Source organism: Orycteropus afer, unplaced genomic scaffold (genome assembly GCF_000298275.1).
Source record: "Orycteropus afer afer isolate SDZICR_OR568_19922 unplaced genomic scaffold, OryAfe1.0 scaffold00046, whole genome shotgun sequence".
NCBI classification, from domain to species: Eukaryota; Metazoa; Chordata; class Mammalia; order Tubulidentata; family Orycteropodidae; genus Orycteropus; species Orycteropus afer.
In genome coordinates this window covers 12,615,215-12,633,052 of record NW_006921633.1, presented here as the reverse complement: position 1 = coordinate 12,633,052, position 17,838 = coordinate 12,615,215, and the positions used below count along the sequence as shown (strand labels likewise).

General features: G+C 37.2%; 1 protein-coding gene across 1 annotated transcript in view; it reads left to right on the top strand.

Annotated features, from left to right (window-relative positions):
• The window catches only part of USP34 (ubiquitin specific peptidase 34), a 312,910-nt gene that overhangs the window by 60,802 nt on the left and 234,270 nt on the right, over positions 1–17,838 (top strand). Inside the window, exon 6 of the mRNA XM_042780562.1 lies at positions 8,883–8,950. Coding sequence (XP_042636496.1) covers positions 8,883–8,950 — 68 coding nt within the window. The remainder of the gene's footprint in view (positions 1–8,882; positions 8,951–17,838) is intronic.

Below are 17,838 nucleotides of genomic sequence, written 5' to 3'. Positions count from 1 at the left end.
CATACTATACAATACATTGTTCCACCTCCTACTTTGGCGAGTAGCGACTGGGATCTTAAAAGCTAGCAAGCTGCCATCTAGATGCAACGACGGGTGTCTCCTCGTCCAGAGCAAAGAAGAATGAAGAAAACAAAAAATTCATGGAAACAATTAGTCCTAGCGACTGGTACACCATCCGATCTGCAGCCTATACAACTATCAGACCAGAAGAACTAGATGGTGCCCGGCTACCACTGTACAAAACTCAAAATCATTTGGAGAAAGATTAAAGGGGGAGGGTGGACCAGGTTTGCTGGTCCAATAGAGCCTGGTGGAACCACTGAGACTATGGCCCCTAACTGCACTTTAGGTCTGGAATCATACCCACACCTGTGGTTTCCAGCCAAAGAAAAGACAGGCATATGAGGTGAACATTTACCTGAGGTAGATGCACTCCTTGGAGAGAACACTCATGGGAGATAGAAGGGCTGCTTATGCACAGGGAGACAGTTCAGGGGGCAGGAGTGCATGGAGGGATCGACACAGGGAAGAGGTAACTATGGGGAGGAAGTGGGAGGGGAGCTGTTGCATTGTGGTAAATTGTGGTCACTGTCATGACCATTTCCATACATGCTGTATGGAAAGTGAATTTGCTCTGTAAATTTTCACCCAAATCACACACACACACACACACACACAGAAAGTTAATACTTTTGTGCTGATTAAGAGCTTGAATTGAAGTTCGTTTTATAACAAGGATTTTTCTTCTAGGATTAAGTACCACACATAAGGAGTTTTGACATCTTTTGTGACTTTTTTTGGGGGGCTTCTTTACCACCCTTTGTGAACACTTAGTGGTTTCTTTAAACAATTAAAAATTGATACTCCTTTGTATTTCAGAAAGTTTAGGGCCTTTAATTTTAGAATTTTCTGCCCACATACAAATTGAACTAGAGCACAGCTTACTCTAGCCAGAACTGTAAATATCCTAATCATTATTATATGTCTCTTTCTTTTCTTGAGAAATAGGCAGCTGGTTTAACCATACGGTTCATACGTTAATAAGCTTGGAATTCCTTTTTGATGATTTCTGAATCTACACAGACTTTCACATAGGAAAGAAAACTCCTACATACAAACAATGGAAAAATTACAGATTTTAGGGCAGTCCTTTCCTTGTCAGGAAAGGAAAAATCATTAAGTTTTTAACCACATTTAGGGTAAGATAGGTCAGAGCTGGCCTTGTGGACTGTGTGTTTTTCCTACAATTACAGTAAATCACACGTTCAGAAGAGAACATGTTTATACAGTTTTCTTGGAAATCAAACTATTCTGTTTGTTCTCTAGAGTGGTTTCCTCATTCTCACTTAGGAATCAGATTTGTGAGTGTTATCTCTTATAAACGGAATCAACATTCCTGGGCTTTTGTAGCGCAGGAAAAAAGCTGAATTACCAACAATGAGGGAATACTCTTCACCAGATTAAGGTTCAAATCTGTTAATGTTCTCAAGCTTCCCCTTATTTCAAATACAGAAATTTCCTCCAGCAGTTCTCATTTAGCCCTGATAGCAGAGTACTCTTTTTTCAGAAATATTACTCCACTTATTATTATTAAGATACATTCCGAATAATGATGGCTGCAGCTATAAGACAACAGAAACCTATATGTACGTAGTTTTCTTACTTTGTGTTGTTTATTAAGTTTTCTGTAAGACAGCTTACCAACTTTTAGCAAAGGTTAGAGAAATAGAATACAGATGCATGTAAGTTTCCCCTCTGGTACTCAGATGAAAGTTAATATTACCTCTTTTTGTTGGTTTATGTTTGGTTGTAGCTTATAGTGTCCTGCCTCAGACCTCAGCTGTTTGATAACTTCTGTTGATTTAAAAGTGGAAAGTCTCTAAAGAGTTTTAATCAAAAGATGACTTTTAATAAGGAAAGAAATGCAAATGAGACCTAATAAAGAAACCTCACAAATATTTATATGCTTTAGAAGACTAATAAGAGAACTTTAAATGATTAAGTAAGAGCCTTGGTGTTAACTCAGTGTATATAATCAGTAATGTAATTTATATGCCTTATAGAACATGTCCTACTATTTGTCTGTCAGTTTATTGTACTGCAGTAGCCTGTGTGCTGCTGTGATGCTGGAACCTATGCTACTAGTATTTGAAATACTAGCAGGGTCACCCACGGTGGACAGGTTTCAGCAAAGCTTCCAGACTAAGAGAGACTAGGAAGGAGGAACTGGTGATCTACTTCTTAAAAAAAGTTGGCCATTCAAAACCTTATATTATCTGATATATTGCTGGAAGAAGAGGGCTCCTTAGGTTGGAAGACACTCAAAATATGACTAGGTGGAAGAGTTGCCTCCTCAAACTAGAGTCATCCTTGATATGAGTGTAATAAAGGCTTTGGAACCTCCATTTCCATATGTGAAACAACTCAGAATGAGAAGAAACAGCTGCAAATATCCATTAGTAATTGGAATATGGAATGTATCAAGTTTGAGTCTAGGAAAATTGGAAGTTGTCAAAAATGAAATGGAATGCTTGAAGATAGATATCCTAGGTTTTAGCTGAAATGATCTGGTATTTATTATTTTGAATTGGACTATCATATGGTCATCTCTGCCAGGAATGACACAATAAAGAGAAATGACCTCACATTCATTGTCAAAAAGAACATTTCAAGATCTGTCCTGAAGTATTGTGCTATCAGTGATAGGATGATATACATACACCTATAGGAAGACCAATAGATACTACTGTCATTCAAATTTAAAGCCAGAGATGAAGAAATTGAAGAGCTTTAACAACTTCTGCAGCCTGAAGTTAAACAAATACGCCGTCAAGATGTATTGATAATTACTGGTGATTGGAATGTCACAGTTGGAAACAAAGATGGATCAGTAGTTGCAAAATACAGCTTTGGTCATAGAAACAGTATTTGAGGTTGCATGATAGAATTTTGCAAGACTAATGACCTCTTCTTTGGAAATACCTTTTGCAACAAAATAAACGTTACTCTACACATGGACTTCACAGGATGGAATGAATACACAGGATTCATACTGAGTATATCTGTGGAAAGAGACTACAGAGAAGCTGACATCATCAGTCATAACAAGGCCAGGGGCTGCCTGCTAAACAAGCCATCAGTGTTCATATGCCAGTTAGAGTTGAAGGTGAAGAAGATTAAAACAAATTCACCAGAACCTAGAACAAAAGTATGTCCTTTTGAATTTAAAGACCATCTCAAGAATAGATTTGACGCCTTGAACGCTAATGATTGAAGACCAAACGAGTTGTGGAATGATATTAAATGCATCATACGTGAAGAAAGAAAAAGGTCATGAAAAATACAAGAAAATAAAGACGAAGATGGATGTCAGAAGAGTCTCTGAAAACTTGGTCTCGAACATAAAGTAGCTAAAGCAATAAAGCAAAAGGGCTGAACAGAATATTTGAAAGGGTGACTTGAGAAGACAAAGTACAATGAAGTATGCAAAGGTCAAGAGTTAGAAAATCAAAAGGGAAGATCATGCTTAGCATTTCATAAGCTGAAAGAATTGAAAAAAAAAAAATTAAGCCTTGAGTTGCAATATTGAAGGATTCTACAGGCAAAATATTGAACAACATAGAAAGCATCAAAAGAATATGGAAGTAATACATAGTCACTATACCCTAAAGAATTGGTCAATGTTCAGCCATTTCAGGAGGCAGCATATGATCAAGAACCAAAGGTACTGAAGGAAGAAGTCCAAACTGCACTTAAGGCATTGGCAAAACAAAATAAGCATCAGAAATTGATGGAAGGCCAGTTGAGATGTTTCAACTAACAGATGCAGTGTTTGGAAGTGCTCACTCATCTATGCCAAGAAATGTGGCTGACTGATGGGAAGAGATAGATACTTGTGCGCATCCTATAGAAAAGTAATCCAACAAAATGTGGAAATTATCAAACACTATCACTGATAGTCACACACAAGTAAAATTGTGCTAAGATGAGTTCAACAGTACCTTGACATGGAACTGCCAGAAATTCAAGACAGATTCAGAAGAGGATGTGGAATGAAGGATATCATGGCTGATGTCAGATGAATCTTGGCTGAAATCAGAGAATACCAGAAAGATGTTTACTGACTATGCAGAGGCATTTGACTGTGTGAGTCATAACAAATGATGGATAACATTGCAAAGAATGGTAATTCCAGAAGACTTAATTGTGCTCATTGGGAACTTGTACATAGGCCAACAGACAGCTCAAACAGAAGCAGCATATATTGCATGGCTTAAAATCAGGAAAGGTGTACAAGGGGATTGTATCACCATACTTATTCAGTGTGTATGCTGAGCAAATAATCCGAGAATCCTGGCCTGTATGAAGAAGAATGTGACATCAGGATTGGAGGAAGACTCATTAACAACCTGCAATATGCAGTTGATACAATATTGCTTATTGAAATCGAAGAGGACTTGAAGCACAGACTGATGAAAATTAAAGACTACAGCCTTCAGTATATATTACAGCTGAACATAAAACAGAAATCCTCACTGGACATCATCATAAATGGAGAAAAGAATGAAATTTCGTTTTATGTGGATCCACAGTCAATGTGTGTGGAAGAAGCAGTGAAAAAATCAAATGATGTATTTGCCTTGGGAAATCTGCTGCAGAAAACTTCTGTAAAGTTTAAGAAGCAAAAAATGTCACTTTGAGGACAAAAGTACACCTGACCCAAGCCTTGGTGTTTTTAGTAGCCTCATATGCATGTGAAAGTTGGACAATGAAAAAGGAAGACTGAAGAACAATTGATGCATTTGATGTATGGTACTAGTGAAGAATATTGAGTTAGCACTGCCAGAAGAATGAACAAATCTGTTTTGGAAGAAGTATAGTGAGAATGCTCCTTAGAAACGAGGATAGGGAGTTTTTCCTCATGTGTTTTGGTCCCAGGAGGAACCAGTCCCTGCAGAAGAAATGACTTGGTCAAGTAGAGGGTCAGTGAAAAAGAGGAAGACCCACTGGACCCAGCAGTGAGCTCAAACATAGCAACTATTGTGAGTATGCCACAGGACCAGGCAGTGTTTCATTCATTGTACATACAGTCATTGTTAGTCCAAGCCAACTTGATGGCACCTGACAATAACAACACAGTCACATATCAGAGGACACAATAAAAATTCCTGAACTCTCACTGACCTAAAACTGCTTTTATGAACACACTATCAAGGACTTTTTAGTATCTATATTAAATTCATTTAATGTCCTATAGCAACACTATAGGATAGAGTACAGCTGCCCCATAGGGTTTCCGAGGCTGCAAATCTTTACAGAAGCACACTGCCTCATCTTTCTCCTGCAGAGTGGCGGTGTATTTGAACCTCCAATCTTCTGGGTAGCAACTGAATTCTTTAACCTACGCCCTCCGAGCTCCATATAGTAATAGTAAAAGGAGACAGATTTTAGAAAGCCGTCACCCTGGATTTGAATTGTAGTTCTGTTACGTACTGTGTGATGTTGGTTATGTTACTTTTATCAGCCTCACTTTTGTGATCTGTCAGAATAAGAATATGGTAAACGGTAGCTATTCTTTCTCTTAAATTTTTAAAATTAAAAGTTTTTCTTTCATTGTTGATACTTCTTTCCTCTTTCATTTTTTATTAAAAATTTTATTCATTTGTGTTTGTTCATACCAAAAAAAACTTCGAGGTATCACTGTTATCTACCTGTTTTCATTTTCATTCCCTCTAATGTATTTTATATATATGATTCTTTTAGCCTTTTTATCATGGAATGTAACATTCATAGAGAAGGAAACCCAAAATGATAATTATGTAATGATGTATAGCTCAGTGATTTATCCGAGCAAATACCCATTTAACTATTTACCTAAACCAAAAAGGAAAACATTGTTAGCCCCCCAGAGGCCTTCCTTTATAATATTTGAAAATCACTGTCCTCTCTCTTTTTCATAAAGGTAAACACTATTTTTTTAGTACTCACTTCACCTTTCTTTATAGTTTTAACACCTAACAACCCTGAGTTTTATCTGTTTTTTTTTTTAAATGATGATTTGAGTGAAAATTGAGTTTTTGCTCCAGTTCGTACACATTTTGTTTCAAGACATTGATTGCAAGTTCTTTTCTCACTTGTTCCCTGTGTTTACCTTTTCCCTGTGTCCTCCTTTCCTATGCATTTCTGCCCTCTGAACTATCTATCTGTGCAAATACTGCCCTTCTGATCTCTCATGGTTGATTGTTCTAAGGAGTGTACCTACCAGGTATAAATGTTTACCTGATAGGCCTCTCCATTGTCTGATGGGAAGCCACAGGAGGGAGTTCAATTCCAGACCCGAAGGGTGACTAGGGGTCATAGTCTGGGGGTTTTACCAGTCTCTATGAGACCAGTATGCCTGATCTTTTTTATGATTTTGAGTTTTGTTCCACATTTTTCTCCCACTCTTCCAGGATCTCCTGCACTAATTCCTTTCCCAATGGTTGACAGTGATAGCCAGGCACTATTAGGTCTTCTGGTCTCAGCGTCATGTAGGCTGAGCTTCTCATGGTCCACTAGTCTCTTGGACTAATTATTTCTGTGAATATTTGATTTTCTTCATTTTTTTTTTGCTATGGACAAGGAGCAACCAGTTGTTGCATCTTAGATGGCCATGTGCAAACTTTTAAGACCCCAGTTTCTACTCACCAAGGTAGGATGTAGAACAATATTTTTTGTGTAGTATGTATGTTATGCTAATTGAGTTTGCTGTCCCCTGTGACCATGATCCCTGGCCTGTGGGTCTAGCAACTTATTCCCTCAAGGAGTTTGACTCTGGCTAGGAAGGTATAACTTTGCCCCCTATTAGTTCTATTATATTTATGGACATTCTTATGGCACATACAGATAGGTGTGTGCAAATATCGTCTGCCAGACTTGTGTTTAGTAATGGATATATTCCCTTTCGTTAAGCCATACCTGATCATTTTGTTTACCTGTGTATCTACCTGTAGATTAAAGTTTACTGCTGGTAATGTAATATTCTGTATGTAAAAGTGTTTACCTTTGTTGTCTGTACCTCTTGTGCACCTTTCTGGGCTTTCTTTTCCTTTGTGTTACTATACTGGTCACTCGTTTTTGGTATATTGCCTTTCCCTTCATCCAAATGAATACATGTCTCTTACTTTCTTGCAGTTTTCTTTCCCTTCCCTCCTTTCCTTGGTAACCAGCAAAGAAAGTTTCCTTCTGTGTGTAAGCCTTTCCTTGATTGTTTACAATAGTGGACTTATACAATAGTTGTCCTTCTTTGATTGACTTAATTAATTCAGCGTGCCTTCAGAGTGTATCCACACTATAAGGTGTTTCACAGATTATTCATTATTTAGTGTTGCATAGTATTTCATTTTGTATTTGTACCATGGTTTGGTTATCCATTTATCCCTTTATGGACATTTAGATTGCTATTGTGACTACTGCTGTAATGAACATGGGTATGCATATATCTATTCATGTCCTGATTCTCACTTCTGTTGTGTTGACTATTTTGTAAAAGGCAGCACATACAGTACGTTCTTTCATGTCTGACTTCTTTTGTTTAGCATTGGAATTTATATTGCAGGTAGTTTTACTTTCATTGTGGTATAATACTCATTTTAGGAAACATAACAACATTAATTTTTCCATTCTACTGGTGATGAACATTTAGGCTGTTGTAATTAATGTGTCAGTATCCTTTAAATGTGTTTTAGTACACTTGTGCATGCATTTCATTTGGGTAAATATTTATGTATCTATACCTATATCTATATCATGAGTATGCATATATTCAATTTCATAAGTAAATGCTAAGGTTTTCCAAAGTGATTGTACTAACTTACCTTCCTCACAGTGATATATGATCATTCCCATTGCTCCACATTCTTGCTATTACTAGGTATTTATACCTCAGAGATGTCTGATGGATTATAACAATATCTCATGGGTTTGTTTTGTATTTTTTATAATGACTAATGAGATTGAACACCTTTTCATAGAGATTTGGATATTTTTAGTAAAGTGCCTGTTCATGTCTTTCGCCCATTAAAAAAATCAGATTATATGCTTTTGTCATTTATATTTTGGGATTCTTTATATATTTTGAATATAAATCTTTGGTCTGACATATGTATTTGTTATATACTCTCTTGTATAATTTATTAGTCTTTTTCTTTATGGTTTTAATTTGTCTTTGAGAAAGTCTTTCTTCAACCTAAGATCATGAAGATTTTTTTTTTTATATTATGGAAGTGTTATTTTTTACCTTTTACATTTTGATTTGCACTTCACCTGGAGTTGATTTTTGTGTGTGGTGTGAGGGAGGGATCAGAATTAATTTTTTTCCCCATGTAGATGTTCACTGGTTCTAATAAGGCCTTGACATTTTATTATAAAGACATATATGACTGTACTGTGCAGTACCACTTTTGTTGTGAATAAATATCCTTATTTGCTTAGGCCTGGGCTCTCTAGCATAATCCATTAATCTTTTCTGGTTAATATTATTGTAGTTTTATACTGTCTTCATTTCTGGAACTTTGTAAGAAGTCTTGGTATCTGGTAAACTTGGTATCTGGCTACTTCCTTACCATTTTTCAAGAGTGATTGGCTTTTTGACCATTTGCATTTAGAATCAGCTTCTGCAGTGCTGCACAAAAACTTCTGTGTTGCATTGAATCTATAGATCAGTTTTGGGAGAATTGCCATCTTTATAATATTGAATCTTCTAATCTATAAATAATGGTAAATGTTTGTTTACTTACAGGTTCTTTCATTTATCTCCATATCATTTCCTCATCTTTTGTTTCTATGTAGACGTCTTGTACATCTTTGTTATATTATTTTTAATATGATTTTTTTTTTAATAGATTAGAATATGGCTACATATCCCTGCTGTAATGCAGCACATTATACCTTTTAGAACCTACGTTATCAGGTAAGTTTATAAAATGTTTTCTCCCTGATTATAAATATATTGCGTGTTTGGCAATTTATAACATGGTACAGAATTATATAAAAGCCCCTCATAATGCTGTCTAGAGAAAAATTTTAATTAATGATTTGAATTAATAATATTTTTTATGTACATATAAGTTTGCATTTAATATGTTTAATTTAACATATTAAGCAATTTGTTAGATTGTTTTTTATATCATTATATAAAAGAGATTAATAATGGTTGCATAATATTTCCCTGTGTTTTTAGTCAACAAATATATATTGAGTATCTGTTATGTTCTAGGCACTGGGAATATAGCAGAGATTAAAAAGAACTCTGCTCTTGTGCAGAAAGAAAATATAAATAAGTAAATTATAGATAATACATCATAAAGTGATAAGTGTTACAGAGAAAAACAGCAACAAAGGTGGATTGAGAATTTAGAGGGTGAGTTACAATTTTAAATATGGAGATAGGGAATGTCTCATTGAGGAAGAGATGATATTTGGATTTTATAAATTTCAAACTAAGAAGGGTTTGGGTAAGGGGTGTATTGATTAGGCTTCTTAGATTGTGAATTGTTAGAGTTCTAAGAATTATTAGAATTCTAGAATATAAGGATTCTTGGTAAAATATATGACTGTTAACTTTTTTCTTCCTTATTTATTTGAAAATATTTAAGCAACTGATTTTCATCCATTGTTCTAGTTGAGGAAATTATTAGGAAAAGAATTAGATGGTGATGAGAGCTGTGTAAGAAAGGTAATGGGGAATATTAACCTTTCTAAAAGGAGATGTTTGATGGACATGAATCAACTATTTAAGTGATGATCAGAAGGATATATTATAGGTAGAAGGTAAAAAGAGTTTGACAAGCTGAAGAACCTAAAAGCAGACTGATGTGGGTGGAGTGAAGCATAGTGGGTAAACAGATGCATTTACGGGGTTGGGGTGATAAGCAGGGCCAGGTTATTCAGAATTTTCAAGGCTATTGTAAGGAGTTTAGATTTAATTTTAGCAGTAGGAATCTATTGAGGGGTTTAAGAGAATTCATCACATTTTTTGGGAAAAAAAAAATCTCTTTGGCCTTTAAGTGTGTCATTCATTTTAGGGCTGCTGGAGTAGAATCTGGGAAACCAATGAAAAGGTAGTAGTCATGGAAAGAAATGCCAGATACTTGTTTATGGTGATTTCCTAAACTGAATGGACACAAGTGAAAATAAAATTGGCAGGACTGTTATTTGTGGGTTATAAGAAAAGGGGTACTATCATGAGTGACACTTATTCTGCACATTCCCCCCAGTTTTCTCTTTTGTGTTCTGGATATTGTTGACCAGGATGTAAAAGATGGAGAGATTCAAAGGGTGTAGTTGTGAGAAGCCTATGAAACATTAAATGGAGTGGCAACTTGGGAATATGAGCTTGTAGTTCAGAACAGCATCATAAATGCAGGAGTTAATCAGCATAAACATAGCATGTTAAGACCACAGGAGTGATTGAAATCACTTGAAGAGAAAGTAGAAAGAGAATAGAAGAAATTCTAGCTAGAATGGAGTCTTGTATTCATTTTTTGTTTTAAAATTTAATGTAATTAAATACATTAATAAAAATTTGCTATTGTAACCATTATTAAGTGTATAATTCAGGGATGCTAATTATATTCACTATGTTGTGAGACCATCACCAGTGTTTCTAGCAGTCTTTGATTACTCCAGATAGAAACTCAACTATCCCTTAAGCAGTTCTCCATTCCTTCTTCCTGCCAGTCCTTGGTACCATTAATCTTTTGTCTCTGTGCGTTTGCTTATTCTAGATATTTTAAGTAAGTGGGATCATATAATGTTTGTCTTTTTATGTCTAACTCATTCCATTCATCATAATGTTTATCCATGTTGCAGCATGTGATAGGACTTCATTTCTCTCTCTGTCTGATTAATAATTTCATTGTATGTAGATACTATGTTTTCTTTATCCATTCATTTTTTTTTTTTTTTAATTGTGATTTGAGTGAAAGTTTTTGGAGCAATTTGTTTTCATATTACAGTTCATGCATATTTTGTTTCATAACATTGATTGTAATCCCCATGATGTAACAGGTAACTTCCCACTTCCTCTCTATGGTTACCTTTTCCCAGTGTCCTTCATTCTTATGCATTCCTGCCCTCTGAGCTATTTCCTATGCAAATGCTGCGCTTCTGATCTCCCATGGTTGATTGTTCTATGGAATTTGCCTACCTGATGATACAGTTGTTCATCTTGTAGGCCTGTCTGTAGTTTAGCTGTAAGTTAAGCCATGGAAATGAGTTCAATTCCAGGACTGAAAGGTGACTAGGGGCCTAAGTCTCGGGTTTCACCAGTCTGTATCAGACCAGTAAGCCTGATCTTTTTTATGATTGTGAGTTTTGTTCCACATTTTTCTCCCACTCTATCCAGGATCTCAAGTTTTGATTCTTTTCTGAATGATTGGCATTGATAGACAGGCATCATGTAGTTCTGGTCTCGGTCGTGTAGGCTTAGGTTCCTGTGGTCCACGAGTCCCTTGGACTAATTGTTTGCATGTGTCTTTCATCTTCACTCGTCTGTGCTCTGGACGAGAAGAGACACATTATTGTTGCATTTTAGATGGCCGCTTACAAGGTTTTAAGACTCTAGTCGCTATTCATAAAAGTAGGATGTAGACCATTGTTTTTTTGTAGCATGTGTGGTAGTTGAGCTTGATGTTCCCCATGACCATGGTCCTGAGCCTGCAGGCCCACTGACTCATTCCTTCAGGGTATTTGGTTGTGGCTGTGAAGTTATCATAACTTTGTCCAGTAAGCTTTGTTCTGTATATGAAGATTCTTATACATATGTAGAAGTATTATCTGCCTGTAAATGGTCGATTCTGTCCATTCATCTTTTGATGGACACTTCGGTTGTTTATGCCTTTTGACTACTGTGAATAATGCTACCATAAATTGGTGTGCAAATCTGTTTGAGTCTCTGCTTTCAATTCTTCTGTGTTTATACTTACGAGGGAATTATGGTCGTATGGTAATTCTGTGTTTAACTTCTTGAGGAACTGCTAAATAGAACCTCAGTACCTGTTTCACATAGCACCAGCACCGTTTTGCATTTTAACCAGCAACTCACCAGGGTTGCAGGTTCTCCACATCCTTGCCAGCACGTAACTTTATATTTCTTTTATAATGGCCATCCTAGTGGTAGATCAGTGGTAGAATCCTCACCTTCCTTGTAGGAGATCTGAGTTTGATTCCTGACCAGTGCACCTTGTAGGTAGCCACCACCTGTCTGTTAGTGGAAGATTTGCTTGTTGCTGTGATGCTCACTAGGTTTCAGCAGAGCTTCCAGACTAAAACAGACTTAGGAAGAAAGACCTGACAGTCTACTTATGAAAATCAGCCAGTGAAAACTCTGTGGATCACAAGTGTCTTACCTGCAACTATTCATAGGACTGGCGCAGAACCAGGCAACATTTTGTTCCATTGTGCATAGGTTGCCATGTGTTGGGAGCCGTCTCAGCAGCTAACAACAGCAGCAACAGCAGTGGGGTTTGAAGTGGTATCTCGTGATTTTGACTTACATTTCTCTAAATACTAATGAGTTGATCATGCTTTCATGTGCTTGTTAGCCATTTGTATGTTTATTTTGTTTTTTAAAATTATGATTTGGGTGAAAGTTTACAGAGCAAATTCACTTCCCATACAGCAGCTCACATGCACTTTGTCTCATGACATTGACTGCAATTTTGAAAATGCAGCAGCTCCCCTCCCACTTCCTCTCCAAGTTACCCCTTCCTTTGCTCCCATGCACTCCTGCCTCCTGAGCTGTCTCCCTGTGCATACATACCCTTCTTTTCTCCCATGATTGATCTTTTCAAGGAGTGTATCTACCTAATGTAAATGTTCTGGTCATGTGCCTGTCTTTTGTTTGGCTGGAAGCCACAAGAGTGGGTTCACTTCCAGACCTGAAGGGCAGCTAGGGACCATAGTCTCAGGGGCTCCATCAGGCTCTATCAGACCAGCAAACCTGGTCCTTTTTTTTTTTTTTAAACCATTTTGAGTTTTCTTCCACATTGTTCTCCCACTCTATCCAGGATCTCCTATATAGATTCCCCCCTTAGTGGCTCACAGTGGTAGCCAGGGCACCTTCTAGTTCTTCTGGTCTCATAGTCATATAGGCTGAAGATCATATGGTGGACCAGTCACTAATTGTTTCAGTGCTTCTTTGTTTTTCTTCATTCTTCTTTGCTCTGGAAAAGGAGAGACCCATTGCCGCTTGCAAGCTTTTAAGATCCCAGGATTGATGTCCCTTGCAGCTATGGTCCCGAGCCCACAGGTCCAATTACTAGCTCCCTCTAGGTAGCTGGTTGTGTCTAAGAAGTGACTACAACCTTATCCCTTGTCAGCTCTACTATATACCTGGAAATTCTTACAGAACATGCAAATATACTTTTAGAAACATTGTCTGCCAGCACTGTACATGGTTTGGGCACACTCCCTTGTGCATGTTGTTGTTGTTCGCAGGCAACCAGAGGGCTGGCGGTTCAAACCCACCAGCCACTCCTCGGAAGGAAGGTTGGGCAATCCTACTTCCGTAGTAATACTGCCTCGGAAACCCAAGGAGGGGTCGCTATGAGTCGGGTTTGACTCGACGGCACATAACAACAACAACAACATGCACAAGGGAGTGTGCCCAAACCATGTACAGTGCTGGCAGACAATGTTTCTAAAAGTGTATTTGCATGTTCTGTAAGAATTCCCAGGTATATAGTAGAGCTGACAAGGGATCCCTTGTGCATAGACATATGTAACAGTTCTGCCTGTCCACCCATCTATCCACCTACCTGAGACAGTTGTTCATCTTGTAGGCCTGTCTGTAGTTTAGCTGTAAGTTAAGCCATGGAAATGAGTTCAGTTCCAGGACTGAAAGGTGACTAGGGGCCTAGTTTGCCTTCACTCATAATGCAGTGCTGTATGTGCAGAAGGGTTCATCTTTGCTGTCTGTATATATCCCATATACCTCTCTATGTCTTCCTCTGCCTCAGTGCCATCGTGTTACTCATATTTGGTACATTGCTCTTCTCTTCACCTAAATCAATACTTGTCTCTACCTGTCTAGCAGTGTTCCTTCCCCTCCCCTCCCCTCCCACCCCTGATAACCAACAAAGAAAATTTCCTTCCATATTTGTACCTTTCCTTGACTTTTTACAGTAATGGACTAATGCAATATTTGTCCTGCTGTGATTGACTTATTTCACTCAGCATAATGGCCTCCAAGTTCATCCATGTTATGCGGTGTTTTGTGGAGTCTACATTATTCTTTAGGGTTGCATAGTCTTCCATTGTGTGTATGTCCTGTAGTTTGGTTATCCATTCTTCTGTTGATGGACACCTAGGTAGTTTCCATCTTTTGGCTATTGTAAATAGTGCTGCGATGAACATGGGTTTACATGTATCAGTTCTTGTCCTGGCTTTCACTTCTTTAGGATATATACCTGGTAATGGAGTGGCTGGGTCAAATGGTTATTTCTAATTCCACCTTTTTAAGGAATCGCCATACTGCTTTCCACAGTGTTTGTATCATTTGACAGTCCCACCAGCAGTGAATGAGAGTCCCAATCTCTCCCCATTCTCGCCAGCATTTGTTATTTTCTGTCTTGTTGAACTTTGCTACTACTGCTGGTGCAAGATGGTATCTTGTTGTTTTGATTTGCATCTTTCTGATGGCTAGTGATGATTAGCATTTCTTCATGTGTTTGTTGGCTGCCTGAATATCCTCTTTGGTGGTAACTATTCATGTCTTCTGCCCATTTTTAAAGTGAGTTGTCAGTCTTTTTGTTCTTGAGGTGTTGGAGTTTTCTATATATTTTAGAGATAAGTCCCTTGTCAGATAGATCATTGCTGAATATTTTTTCCCAGTGTGTAGGTACTCTTGTGGAGAAGTCTTTTGAAGCACATAAAAATTTAATTTTCATAAGGTCCCATTCATCTAGTTTCTCTTCTGCTGTTTGTGCATTGTGGGTTATGCTTGACAGTCTATTTATGCCATATATTGTATCCCCTAAATTTGCCTCTAGTTTTTCCTTGAGGAACTTGATAGTTTTAAGTTTCACATTTAAGTCTTTGATCCATCTGGAGTTGGTTTTTGTGTATGGTGCAAGATAGGGATCTTGTTTAATTTTTTTCTGCAAATGGATATCCAGTTTTGCCAGTACCATTTGTTAAACAGAGTATTTATTCCCCGTTTAATAGATCTCGGCCCTTTGTCAATGATCAGCTGACCGTGGGTTGATGGATCTATTTCTCGGTTCTCAGTTCTATTCAGTTAGGCTGTGTGTCATCGTACCAATAGCAAGCAGTTTTGACTACTGTGGCTGTGTAGTAGGTTTTGAGATCCGGCAGTGTGAGACCTCCTACTTTGTTGTTGTTCTTCAGTGGTGCTCTGCTTATCTGAGGTCTCTTTCCTTTCTATATAATGTTAGCAGTTGTTTTTTTCATATTCTTAAAGAATGTTGATGGGATCGGAATTGAGATTGCATTGAATGTATAGATTGCTTTGGGTAGAATCAACATTTTCACAGTGTTCGATCTTCCTATCCATGGTATGTTCTTACATTTATGTAGATCTCTTATGGTTTCTGGGAGTAGTGCTTTGTAGTTTTCTTCATACAAATCTTTTGTGTCCCAGGTAAGATTTATTCCCAAGTATTTTATTTTTTGGTAGCTATTTTAAATGATACTGATTTCCTTATTTCTTTTTCAGCAATCCCTTTGCTGGTGTAGAGGAATCCAACTGATTTTTGGATGTTGATCTTGTATCCTGCCACTATGCTGTATCTCTCAATTAATTCCAGTATATAATTGACTGAGTCTCTTGAGTTTTCTAGGTATAGGATCGTATCATCAGCAAATAGGAATAGTTTGACTACTTCTTTACCAATTTGGATGCCTTTGATTTCCCTTTCTTGATTTATTGCCCTGGCTAGGACTTCCAGTACAATGTTGAATAGAAGTGGTGATAAAGCGCATCCTTGTCTGGTTGCTGTTTGCAAGGGAATGGTTTCAGTCTCTCTCTGTTGAGAATAATGTTGGCTGTTGGTTTTGCACATATGCCCTTTATTATGTTGAGGAATGTTCTTTCTATTCCTGTTTTGCTGAGAGTGTTGATCAGGAATGGGTGTTGGACTTTATCAAATGCCATTTCTGCATCAATTGTAATACGATCATATGGTTCTTCTCCTTTGTCTTATTTAGGTGGTGGATGACTTTGATTGTTTTTCTAATGTTGAACCACCCTTGCATACCTGATAGGAACCCCACTTGGTCATAATGTATTATGTTTTGGATATGTTGTTGGAGTCTGTTGGTTAGGATTTTGCTGAAGATTTTTGCATCTATATTCGTGAGGGATATTGGTCTGTAGTTTTCCTTTTTAATGTTAGTCTTTGCTTAGTTTTGGTATCAAAGTTATGCTTGCTTCATAGAATGAATTTGGAAGGATTCCATCCTTTTCTATGTTTTGGAATAGTTTGAGTAGGATTGGTGTCAGTTCTTCTCTGAAAGTTTGGTAGAATTCTCTGGTGAACTGTCTGGGCAAGGGATTATTTTATTTGTAATTTTTTTATGACCTGTTTAATTTCTTCTTTTGTTATGTATCTGTTCACTTTTTCCACCTTAGTCTGCATTGATTTGGGTGAGTAGTGTGTTCTTAGAAATCTGTTTCTTCCAGATTTTCAAATTTGTTGGAGTACAGTTCATACCTACTGCCGTCAAGTCAGACCTGAGTCATACTGACCCCTTCTTGGGTTTCCAAGGCATTATCACTATGGAAGTAGATTGTCCAACCTTCTTCCGAGGAGTGGCTGGTGGGTTTGAACTGCCAGCCTTTTGGTTAGCAGTCAGATGTTTTAGGCACTATGCCACCAGAACTCTCACAGTTCTTCATTATATCTTGATACTGTCCTTTTTGTTTCAGTTGGTTCTGTTGTGATGTCACCCATTTTATTTGTATTCTCTCCCTCTTTTCCCTTTGTTAAATTTGCCAGTGGTTTGTCAATCTGATTAATCTTCAAAAAACCAACTTCTAGTGTTGTTGATTTTTTCTTACTGTCTTTCTGTTTGCTGTTTTATTGATTTCTGCTCTAATCTTTATTATTTCCTTTGTTCTTGTGACCATGGCTTTTCTTGCTGTTATTTTTCTAATTGTTGGAGATAGTGGTTTAAAGTTTTGGTTTTGGCTCTTTCTTCTTTCTGTTGTGTTCATTTAATGGTATAAATTGACCTCTGATTACTGGTTTTGCAGTGTACCGAAGATTTTGGTATGTTGTGTTTTCATTCTAATTTGACTCAAGGATTTTTTTTTTTTTAATTTCATTTTTTATTTCTTCTATTACTTGGTCGTTCTTAAGGAGGCTGTTACTCAGTTTCCATGTGTTTGCTCTTTTTCCATTGGTTTTTCTATTTTTGATTTTTAATTTGATAAAACATTGTGATCTGAGAAGATGCTTTGCAAAATTTCGATGTTTTTAAATTTGTTAAGGCTTACTTTATGGACAAACATATGGTCTGTCATAGAGAATGTTCTGTGTGCATTGGAAAGGAATATATATTGTGCTGTTGTTTGTTGAAGTGCCCTGTAGATGTTTACAAGGTCAAGTTGGTGAATTGTATTATTTAATTCTTCTGTGTTTGTTTTAAGTTTCTTTCCAGTTCTATGTGTGATTGAAAGTGGTGTATTAAAGTCTCCTACTATGATTGTGCTTGGGAGCTCTGGTAGCATAGTGGCTAAGACACTTTGCCTGCTAACGAGACGGCTGGCGGTTCAAACCCACCAGCCACTCCTCGGAAGGAAGGTTGGGCAATCCTACTTCCGTAGTGATACTG